Source organism: Bos indicus x Bos taurus, chromosome 1, assembly GCF_003369695.1.
Source record: "Bos indicus x Bos taurus breed Angus x Brahman F1 hybrid chromosome 1, Bos_hybrid_MaternalHap_v2.0, whole genome shotgun sequence".
NCBI lineage: Eukaryota > Metazoa > Chordata > Mammalia > Artiodactyla > Bovidae > Bos > Bos indicus x Bos taurus.
Window position 1 is genome coordinate 52,717,496 of NC_040076.1, and position 12,210 is coordinate 52,729,705.

The window sequence follows — 12,210 nt, forward strand, 5'->3', positions numbered from 1 at the left end:
CATTGCATAATAAAATGGAGACAACAAATGTGCAAAATTGGTTTATGCCCTCATGGAGTTTTCCTTCTGATTAGTTGGTTTTTGTACTTTTTTTCCCTGACTAGCTGTTTTGAGTTATAGGTCTTTGAAGCTAAATATTGATGCATTAGGACCAGGTATCTGTAGATAAACTATTTACTACTAATAATAAACAGTAACTAAGAAACAAGATGAGGAAATATCTGAGTAAAATAAGTGAGATGAACAACAGGGACTGAAAGGAAAGATTTATTACACAAAGAATAAAGTCTAAACTCCCTAAAATGACCAAAATGATCTGGACCTGGTCTTTCTTCCCCGCTAACCCTGGAGACGGGAATGGCAACCCACTCCAGTATTCTTGCCTGGAGAAGTCCATGGGCAGAGGAGCCTGGCAGGCTATAGTCCATGGGGTCGCAAAGAGCCATACAAGACTGAGCAACTAACACACACAATCTGAAGTCACTCTCCTCCTCACTCAGGAGAGCTGGCAGCAATGATTTTCCCTCAGTTCCTTGATCATGGTAAGCGCCCTCCTTCCTCTGAGTTTTTGTACATGCAGCTCCACCAGGGTCTTGCCCAGTGCCTGCTACATAACAGGTGCTCAATAAACACATGAATGACTACATTTTTACCTTAAGTTTAAAAATTTATCACATTAAGAAAGATATCTTTTAAACTGGTTTTACAATGGTCTTTTTCTTTTTATAGATAGTAATCATCTTTTTTAAAAAAAATTTATTTATTTTAATTGGAGGCTAATTACTATATAATACTTGGTGGGTTTTGCCATACATTGACATGAATCAGCCATGGGTATACATGTGTCCCTCAACCCGAACTCCCCCCCTCCTCCTCCCTCCCCATTCCCATCCCTCTGGGTTGTCCCCGTGCACCAGCTTTGAGTGTCTTGTTTCACGCATGGAACCTGGACTGGTCATCTGTTTCACATATGGTAATATACATGTTTCAATGCTATTCTCTCAAATCATCCCATCCTCGTCTTCTCCCATAGAGTCAAAAAGTCTTTTCTTTACATCTGTGCCTCTTTTGCTGTCTTGCATATAGGGTCATTGTTACCATCTTTCTAAATTCCATATATATGCATTAAGAAACTGTATCGGTGTTTTTCTGACTTACTTCACTCTGTATAATAGGCTCCAGTTTCATCCACCTCATTAGAACTTATTCAAATGTACTCTTTCTAATAGCTGAGTAACATTCCATTGTGTTTATGTACCACAACTTTCTTATCCATTTGTCTACCGATGAACATCTATGTTGCTTCCATGTCCTGCTGCTGCTGCTAAGTCACTTCAGTCATGTCCGACTCTGTGTGACCCCATAGACAGCAGCCCACTAGGCTACTCTGTCCCTGGGATTCACCAGGCAAGAACACTGGAGTAGGTTGCCATTTCCTTCTCCAATGCATGAGAGTGAAAAGTGAAAGTAAAGTCACTCAGTTGTGTCCGACTCTTAGCGACCCCATGGACTGCAGCTTACCAGGCTCCTCCGTCCATGGGATTCTCCAGGCAAGAGTACTGGAGTGGGTTGCCATTGTCCTCTCCATGTCCTATTTGTATGGAAATACAAAAAACCTCAAGTAGCCAAAGCAATCTTGAGAAAGAAGAATGGAACTGGAGGAATCAACCTGCCTGACTTCAGGCTCTACTACAAAGCCACAGTCATCAAGAAAGTATGGTACTGGCACAAAGACAGAAATATAGATCAATGGAACAAAATAGAAAGCCCAGAGATGGATTCACACACCTAAGGATACCTTATACTTGACAAAGGAGGCAAGAATATACAATGGAGAAAAGTCAATCTCTTTAACAAGTGGTACTGGGAAAACTGGTCAACCACCTGTAAAAGAATGAAACTAGAACACTTTCTAACATGATACACAAAAATAAACTCAAAATGGATTAAAGATCTAAATGTAAGACCAGAAACTATAAAACTCCTAGAAGAAAACAAAGGCAAAACACTCCCTGACATGAATCACAGCAGGATCCTCTACGACCCACCTCCCAGAGTAATGGAAATAAAAGCAAAAATAAACAAATGGGACCTAATTAAACTTACAAGCTTTTGCACAACGAAGGAAACTATAAGCAAGGTGAAAAGACAGTCTTCAGAATGGGAGAAAATAATAGCAAATGAAGCAACTGACAAAAAATTAATCTCAAAAATATACAAGCAGCTCATGCAGCTCAAAATCAGAAAAATAAGCGACCCAATCAAAAAATGGGCCAAAGAACTAAACAGACATTTTCCAAAGAAGACATACAAATGGCTAACAAACACATGAAAAGATGCTCAACATTATTCATTATCAGAGAAGTGCAAATCAGAACCACAATGAGGTACCATCTCACACTGGTCAAAATGGCTGCAATCCAAAAGTCTACAAACAATAAATGCTGGAGAGGGTGTGGAGAAAAGGGAACCCTCTTACACTGTTGGTGGGAATGCAAACTAGTACAGCCACTATGGAGGAAAATGTGGAGATTCTTTAAAAAACTGGAAATAGAACTGCCTTATGACCCAGAAATCCCACTGCTGGGCATACACACTGAGGAAACCAGAACTGAAAGAGACACATGTACGTCAATGTTCAGTGCAGAACTGTTTATAATAGCAATCATCTTTTTTACACATATGGTTTAAAATATTTATACTACTGACAAAATACATTAAAAACTTTAAAGACAGAAAGCATGAAGAGAAAATAATCATCCATAATCCTCCCCACACATAACTAATGTTAATATACTGGTGTTAACTGTTTTTCTGTGTATTTTACATAGTTGAGTTTGTGCATAAAGTATGTTATCATCCCCATGTCACTAACATTTCTTTTAATGGCTATATGACATTCTACCATATGCATATGTCTAATTTATTTAATGGTTATTTTCAGCATTCACTATAAAATAATGCAGTGATTAGTATCTTTGCAGCCTACAGTAGCATAATAAATTACTTTTAAGTTAAAATACAGACTGTATGTATTATCTATTGATTAAAAAAAAAATCACCTGAAAAATGTAATTGGTCTATGACAGTAAAATATACTACAACATTTTTCTTCTCCACCATTTTCACTTTAAATCATATATACACTTTCTAAAATACTAGTGTCAACTCATCTCTGATTCTGAGGAAGAACTCTTCTTCTCTACCATTCTCCTAGTCCAGTCTGTTATAAAGATATGATCATTTAATTTCACACTATAGATAGAATTTTAAGAATGAGAATATGCCCAGAGGTTGCCAAACAACTTAAATAATGTTGATATTTATAAGTATTTTTTAATGTTCCTGCAGGGTAGGGTACTAATCATCTTAATTTCAGAAGCATAAAGGAGTTCCTGAGAAATGAATGGTATTCTTATGAAGCAGACTGTATTAATTCAAAAGTCTATTGCTGTCTTCTAAATTCTCTATTATTTATGGTCTATTTAAGATCATGAATGGTTAACTGTTTACCTATATAACTAGTGGTCGACCATTTTCTGTCTATATTTGAAGAACCTCTGCTAAATTCACACCATAATCATTAGTGAACATGAAAATTAATTTAACCAAAGGTTTAAATTACTGATATTTGGCACTCTATTCAAAAGCTTTTTTTTTTTTAATCTACAAACAATGAAATAAACTAATCCAGATAATGGAAGTCTAGGGGAATTCAGAGAAGGCAAATGAATTCAAAGGTGAAAATGGACAAAAAAGTTCAGCAACACACATACCACAAATTCTTCATCCACTTTATTCAATGTTAATTCTGCATCATCTTCTGCAACAGTTTCTTCTTCTAATTCTTCCACTGGGTATGCTGGTCTAAAATAATAAAGCTTTACATGAGATGAGGGAGAAGGCAGTGGCACCCCACTCCAGTACTCTTGCCTGGAGAATCCCATGGACGGAGGAGCCTGGAGGGCTGCAGTCCATGGGGTCGCTAAGAGTTGGACACGACTGAGCAACTTCACTTTCACTTTTCCCTTTCCTGCATTGGAGAAGGAAATGGCAACCCACTCCAGTGTTCTTGCCTGGAGAATCCCAGGGACGGGGGAGCCTGGTGGGCTGCCGTCTATGGGGTCACATAGAGTCGGACACGACTGAAGTGACTTAGCAGCAGCAGCACATGAGATGAGAGGGAAAAACAAAACATTTCAGCAGGGCAAAAAGGTACAATGTGAGTATTAAGGATCCTCCCCACTCTACGCCAGTTCTGGTTCTTTTTCACCTGCCCCTCTTCCCATAATCAGTTAAATGTTTCACGTATCCTTCCTGAAACTCTCTATGTAAAGAAGCAAAAACATTTATTTCCAAACTTGATGATTTAAGTAGTAATACATGAATGGGATGGTACCATGCATACTATTAGCCAACCTACTTTCTTCACTTACTAATATACCATATTTAAGTACATATACAGTTGACCCCTTGGAGAAGGCAATGGCACCCCACTCCAGCACTCTTGCCTGGAAAATCCCATGGATGGAGGAGCCTGGTGGGCCGCAGTCCATGGGGTCACTAAGAGTCGGACATGACTGGGCGACTTCACTTTCACTTTTCACTTTCATGCATTGGAGAAGGAAATGGCAACCCACTCCAGTGCTCTTGCCTGGAGAATCCCAGGGACGGGGGAGCCTCGTGGGCTGCCATCTCTGGGATTGCACAGAGTCGGACAGGACTGAAACGACTTAGCAGCAGCAGCAGCAGCAGCAGCAGCAGCACAGTTGACCCTTGAACAACATAGGTTTGAACTGTGTGGGTCTATTTAACACAGAGATTTTTTTTTTAATCTATAGTAAATACTAACTATTACATGATTCTTGGTAGGTTAAATCTACACATGTGGAACTCTGGATACGGAGGAACAGCTTATAAGGAAGCCCTACCCACTCCAGGATTCTTCAAAAATCCAAAGGACAGAGAAGACTGGTGGGCTACAGTCCATGGGGTCACAAAGACACGACTGAGTACCTGAGTATAAGCACAAGCACACTAAGTTACATGTAGATTTTCCACATCCTTAACCCATGCACTGTTAAAAGGTCAGTTGTGCATCTCTCTCTCTCCCTCCTCATCTCTTTTTCTTGCCCTCATGCTAGCTCTCTCTCTTAACATATTTGCACTGTTTTCAATCGAACAGCAGTACCATAGCAATATAACTAGCAACTTATGGATGAACATTATTTTTCATTTCCTTACTAGTTCAGTTCAGTCGCTCAGTTGTGTCCGACTCTTTTCGACCCCATGAATTGCAGCACGCCAGGCCTCCCTGTCCATCACCAACTCCCGGAGTTCACTCAGACTCATGTCCATCGAGTCAGTGATGCCATCCAGCCATCTCATCCTCTGTCGTCCCCTTCTCCTCCTGCCCCCAATCCCTCCCAGCATCAGAGACTTTTCCAATGAGTCAACTTTAGCATCATTCCTTCCAAAGAAATCCCAGGGCTGATCTCCTTCAAAATGGACTGGCTGGATCTCCTTGCAGTCCAAGGGACTCTCAAGAGTCTTCTCCAACACCACAGTTCAAAAGCATCAATTCTTCGGCACTCAGCCTTCTTCACAGTCCAATTCTCACATCCATACATGACCACAGGAAAAACCACAGCCTTGACTAGATGAACCTTTGTTGGCAAAGTAATGTCTCTGCTTTTGAATATGCTATCTAGGTTCATCCTTATACATCAAGTATAACGGCTGGGCCAACAACTATGTATATTTTGTTGTTTTGTTCAATATTACTAAAAACAACTTCCAAAATGTCACCCTAATTTAAACTCCCAACAGCAGTGATGCCTTTTCCATACATTTGCCAATATGGTAAATAAGCTTCAATTTTTGTCAATCATTAAGGGAAAAAAATCCCACTCTTATTTTAATTGCATTTCTTTCACATGAGAGTGGTTGAATGCCTTTTCATGTTTTAACTGGTTATGTGTTTTTCAGTGAAATGCCTATCAACGCCCTCTGCTTTTGTGTATATTAAGAAAATTAATACTTTGCCTAACCCTGTTAGGCACTTCCCTTGTAGCTCAGTCGGTAAAGAATCTGCCTGCAGTGCAGAAGACCCACGTTCGATCCCTGGGTTCGGAAGGTCCCCTGGAGAAGAAAATGGCAACCCACTCCAGTATCCTTGCCTGGAAAATCTAAGGGACAGAGGAACCTTGTGGGCTGCAGTCATTGGGTCGCAAAGAGTCAGGCACGACTGAGCAACTAACACTTACCCTGTTAAGATATTTTTCTTAGCTTATTACCTAAATATTAGCTATTCAGGACTGTTATAATTATTATTACATAGACTTTGCAACGTTTTCTTGCATGAATCCTAATTTTCACATCATATATCTAACATCCCTTCGTGGATCACAGTCTTGCTGTGACAAAGGGGCTTGCATAACTCAAAGAAGCTATGAATCATGCTGTGCAGGGCCACCCAAGATGGACAGGTCATAATGGAGAGTTCTGAGAAGATGTGGTCCACTGGAGGAGGAAATGACAAACCACTCCAGTATTCTTGCCTTGAGAACCCACGAACGGTGTGAAAAGGCAAAAAGATAGGACACTGAAAGATGAAGCCCCCAGGTGAGAAGGTATCCATTATGCTACTGGAGAAGAAAGGAGGGCAATTCCTATTAGCTCCAAAAAGAGGGAAGTGGCTTGGCCAAAGCAAAAACGATGTTAACTGTGGATATGTCTGGTGGTAAAAGTAAAGACTGATGCTGTAAAGAACAATATTGATAGGAACCTGGAATGTTAGTGTCATGAATCATGGTAAATTGGACATGGTCAACTTACCATCTTGTGTGGTCAAGTAGGAGACAGCAAGATTGAACATCTACATCTCAGGAATCAGTAGACTAAAATGGACAGGAGTAGGTGACTTTAAAACAGAGGATCACTATATCTACCACTGTGGGCAATAATTCTTTAGAAGAAATGGAGTAGCCCTTACAGTCAACAAGAGTTCGAAATGCAACACTTAGGTACAAACTCAAAAACAACAGAATGTTATAGATTTGTTTTCAAGGCAAGTCATTCACAGTAATCCAAGTCTATGCCCCAACCACTGATGCTGAAGAAGTTGACCTGCTCTATGAAGACCTACAACACCTTCTGGAACACCAAAAAAAATATCTTATTCATCATAGGGGATTGGAATGCAAAGTAGGAAGTCAAGACATACCCAGAATAATAGGCAAGTATGGCCTTGGAGTTCAAAATGAAGCAGAACAAAGGCTAACAGAGTTCTGTCAAGAAAATATGCTGGTCATAGCAAACACCCTTCTTCAACAATATAAGAGATGACTCTGGCTGTTCTTTGTAGCCAAAGATGGAGGAGCTCTATACAGTCAGCAAAAACAAGACTTGGAGCTGACTGTGGCTCAGATCATGAGCTCCCTACTGCAAAAGTCAGACTTAAATAGAAGAAAGTACAGAAAACCAGTAGGCCGTTCAGATATGACCTAAATCAAATCCCTTATGTTTGTACAGCAGAGGTGATAAATAGATTCAAGGGATTAGATCTGATATACAGAGTGCCTGAAGAACTATGGATGGAAATTTGTGACACTGTGCAGGAGGCAGTGACCAAAACCATCCCAAAGGAAAAGAAAAGAAAAAAAGCAAAGTGGGTGAGGAGGCTTTACAAATAGCTGAGGAAAGTAGAGAAGTGAAAGCAAGGAAGAAAGGGAAAGATATACCCAACAGAGTATATTTTTGAATGCAGAGTTCCAGAGAATATCAGGGAGAAATAAGAAGTCCTTCTTAAGTGAACAATGAAAAGAAAGAGGAGAAAACTACACAATGGATAAGACTAGAGATCTCTTCAAGAAAACTGGAGATATCAAGAAAACAAATCATAAAAGGATGGAGCAATACAGGACAGAAAAGGTAAGGACCTAACAAAAGCAGAAGATACTAAGAAGAGATGGTAAAAATACACAGAAGAACTATACAAAAAAGGTCTTAATGATCCAGGTTACCATGGATGGTGTGGTCACTCACCCAGAGCCACAAATCCTGAGTGTGAAGTCAAGTGAATCTTAGAAAGCATTACTATTAACAAAGCTGGTGGAGGTGACTGAATGCCTGTTAGCTACTTAAAATCCTAAAACATGATGCTGTTAAAGTGCTGCACTTCACACATCAACAAATTTGGAAAACTCAGTAATGGGGACAGGACAGGACAAGGTCAGTTTCCATTCCACTCCCTAAGAAGGGCAGTGCCGTACAACTACTGTAAAACTATGCTCATTTTACATGTACGTGATCAAACTACCATACAACTGCACTCATTTCACATGCTAGAAAGACAATGCTCAAAATATTTCAACCTAGGCTTTAGCAATATGTGAATCAAAAACTTACAGACTAATATGCTAGATTTCAAAGAGGCAGAGGAACGAGGGATAAAATTGCCAACATTTGCTGGATAGTGCAGAATGGAGAAAGCAAAGGAGTTCCAGAAAAATATCTGTGTCTGATTATTTAACTTATATGCAGAGTTTGGTTCAGTTCAGTCACTCAGTCGTGTCTGACTCCTTGCAACCCCATGGACTGCAGCAAGCCAAGCTTCCACATCCATCACCAACTTCTGGAGCTTGCTCAAACTCATGTCCACTGAATCGGTGATGTCATTCAACCATCTCATCCTCTGTTGGTCTCTTCTCCCGCCTTCAATCTTTCCCAGCATCAGGGTCTTTCTAGTGATCAAGTTCTTCACATCTGGTGGCCTAAGTATCGGAGCTTCAGCTTCAGCATCAGTTCTCCCAATGAATATTCAGGACTGATTTCCTTTAGGATTGACTGGTTGGATCTCCTTGCAGTCCAAGGGACTCTCAAGAGTCTTCTCCAACACCAGAGTTGAAAAGCATCAATTCTTAGGCACTCAGCTTTCTTTATATTCCAACCCTCACATCCATACTTGCCTACTGGAAAAACCATAGCTTTCACTATGACAGAGAAGGCGATGGCACCCCACTCCAGTACTCTTGCCTGGAAAATCCCATAGACAGAAGAGCCTGGTGGGCTGCAGTCCGTGGGGTCACCAAGAGTCAGACATGACTGAGCGACTTCACTTTCACTTTTCACTTTCATGCACTGGAGAAGGAAATGGCAACCCACTCCAGTGTTCTTGCCTGGAGAATCCCAGGGATGGGGGAGCCTAGAGGGTTGCCCTCTATGGGGTTGCAGAGTTGGAGACGACTGAAGCGACTTAGCAGCAGCAGCAGATGGATCTTTGTTGGCAAAGTAATGTTTCTGCTTTTTAATATGCTGACTAGGTTGGTCATAGCTTTTCTTCCAAGGAGCAAATGTCTTTCAATTGCATGGCTGCAATCACCATCTGCAGTGATTTTGGGGCCCAAAAAAATAAAGTCTCTCACTGTTTCCATTGCTTCCCTGTCTATCTGCCATGAAGTGATGGGACCAGAGGCCATGATGTTAGTTTCCTGAATGATGAGTTTTAAGCCAACTTTTTCACTTTCCTCTTTCACTTTCATTAGAAGGCTCTTTAGTTCTTTTTCACTTTCTGCCGTAAGGGTGGTGTCATCTGCATATCTGAGGTGATTGATATTTCTCTCAGCAATCTTGATTCCAGCTTGTGCTTCATCCAGCCCAGTATTTCGCATGATGTACTCTGCATGTAAGTTAAATAAGCAGGGTGACAATATACAGCCTTGACGTACTTCTAACCAGTCTGTTGTTCCATGTCCAGGTCTCACTGTTGCTTCTTGACCTGCATACAGATTTTTCAAGAGGCAGGTCAGGTGGTCTGGTAAAGAGATGGGATATCCCATCTCTTTAAAATTTCCAGGTTGTTGTGATCCACACAGTCAAAGGCTTTGGCATAGTCAATAGAGCAGAAATAGATGTTATTCTGGAACTCTCTTGCTTTTTCCATGATTCAGTGGATGTTGGCAATTTGATCTCTGGTTCCTCTGCCTTTTCTAAATCCATCTTGAACATCTGGAAGTTCTCAGTTCACACACTGTTGAAGCCTGGCTTGGAGGATTTTGAGCGTTACTTTGCTAGTGTGTGAGATGAGTGCAATTGTGCGGTGGTTTGAACACTCTTTGGCATTTCCTTTCTTTGGGATTGGAATGAAAATTGACCTTTTCCAGTCCTGTGGCCACTGTTGAGTTTTCCAAATTTGCTGGCATATTGAGTGCAGCACTTTCACAGCATCATCTTTCAGGATTTGAAATAGTTCAACTGGAATTTCATCACCTCCACTAGCTTTGTTAGTAGTGATGCTTCCTAAGGCCCGCTTGACTTTGCATTCTAGGATGTCTGGCTCCAGGTGAGTGATCATGCCATCATGCTTATCTGAGTCATCAAGATCTTTTTTGAATAGTTCTTCTGTGTATTCTTGCCACCTCTTCTTAATAGCTTCTGCTTCTGTTAGGTCCACACCATTTCTGTCCTTTACTGTGCCTATCTTGCATGAAATGTTCTCTTGGTATCTCTAATTTTCTTAAAGAGATCTCTAGTCCTTCCCATTCTATTCTTTTCCTCTATTTCTGTGCACTGATCACTGAAGAAGGCTTTCTTATCTCTCCTTGCTACTCTTTGGAACTCTGCTTTCAGACAGGTGTATCTTTCCTTTTCTCCTTTGCCTTTAGCTTCTCTTCTTTTCTCAGCTATTTGTAAGGCCTCTTCAGACAACCATTTTGCCTTTTTGCATTTCTTTTTCTTGGGGATGGTCTCGATCACTGCCTCCTATACAATGTCATGAACCTCCATCCATAGTTTTTCAGGCACTCTATCAGATCTAATCCCTTGAATTTATTTGTCACTTTCACTGTATAATCATAAGGGATTTGATTTAGGTCAAAACTGAATGGTCTAGTGGTTTTCCCTACTTTCTTCAATTTAAGTCTGAATTTGGCAACAAGGAGCTCATGATCTGAGCCACAGTCAGCTCCTGGTCTTGTATTTGCTGACTGTATAGAGCTTCTCCATTTTTGGCTACAAAGAATATAATCAATCTGGTTTGGTATTGGCTACCTGGTGATGTCCATGTGTAGAGTCATCTCTTGTGTTGGAAAGTAAAAGTAAGTATTGAACACTTATTTCTCTACCAAGATTAATGACACATAGGGCACTGGATCAAGATGCCAGAGTAACAGGATGTGCAGTTATCTCATCCTGCGAGGGCACCAAAATTGGAACTAGCTCTTAAACTACCATCAACAGAATGCTGGAACCCACCAGAAAAGACACCTCATGTCTAAAGACAGAGGAGAAGCCACCACGAGATGGTAGGAGGGGTGTAATAATGATAAAATAAGATCCTATAACTGCTGGGTGGGTAATGCACAAACTGAAGAACAATAATACCAAAGAAGTTCTCCTACTTTTGTGAAAGTTCTGAGCCCCAAGGTAGGCTTCCCAGCCTGGGGACCCAGCAAAAGGATTAGGAATCCCCAGGGAATCTGACTTTGAGGACCAGCACAATTTGATTATAGGACTTTCGCAGGAGCGGGGGAAAGAGAGACTCTACTGTTGGAAAAGAGAAACAAAATCCTATGCAGACCAGGACCCAGGGGAAAGGAGTAGTAACCCCATGGAGACTGAAATAGACCTATCTGCTAGTGTTGGAGTGTCTTCTTTGGAGGCGTATGTAAGCAGTGGCTCACTGTGGGGATAGGGGGACTGGCAGCAGCAGTCATGGGAGGTGCCCCTTGGGTGAGTCTTCTTGGAGATCTCCATTAACCCTAAAATAGAGCCTACAGACCCCAGGCCTGGGTTTCCTCAGGCCAAACAATTAACAGAGAGGGAATGCAGCCCTACCCATCAGCAGACAATCAGATCAAAGTTCTACTGAGCTGGGCCCTGTCCACCAGAGCAAGACCCAATTTTTCCCACTGCCAGTCCCTCCCATCAGGAAGCTCACACAAGCCTCTTAGCCTCACCCACCAGAGAGCAAGCAGAAGAAGCAAGAAGAACTACAATCCTGCATCTACCAGGATGAAAACCACATAACAGAAAGTTAATCAAAATGGAAAGGCAGAGGGTTATGTCCCAGATGAAGGGACAAGATAAAACCCCATAAAAACAACTAAATGAAGTAGAGATATGCAACTTTCCAGAAAATGAATTCAGAGTAATGATAGAGAAGATGATCTAGGAAGATCTCAGAAAAGAAGGAAGATGCAAGAAATGTTT

The 12,210-nt window shown here is 41.0% G+C and overlaps 1 protein-coding gene across 1 annotated transcript in view; it reads right to left on the reverse strand.

Annotated features, from left to right (window-relative positions):
- IFT57 (intraflagellar transport 57) overlaps window positions 1-12,210 on the reverse strand; it is a 74,204-nt gene that overhangs the window by 51,888 nt on the left and 10,106 nt on the right. The window contains exon 4 of the mRNA XM_027567269.1: window positions 3,777-3,867. Within this exon, the coding sequence (XP_027423070.1) occupies window positions 3,777-3,867 (91 nt within the window). The remainder of the gene's footprint in view (window positions 1-3,776; window positions 3,868-12,210) is intronic.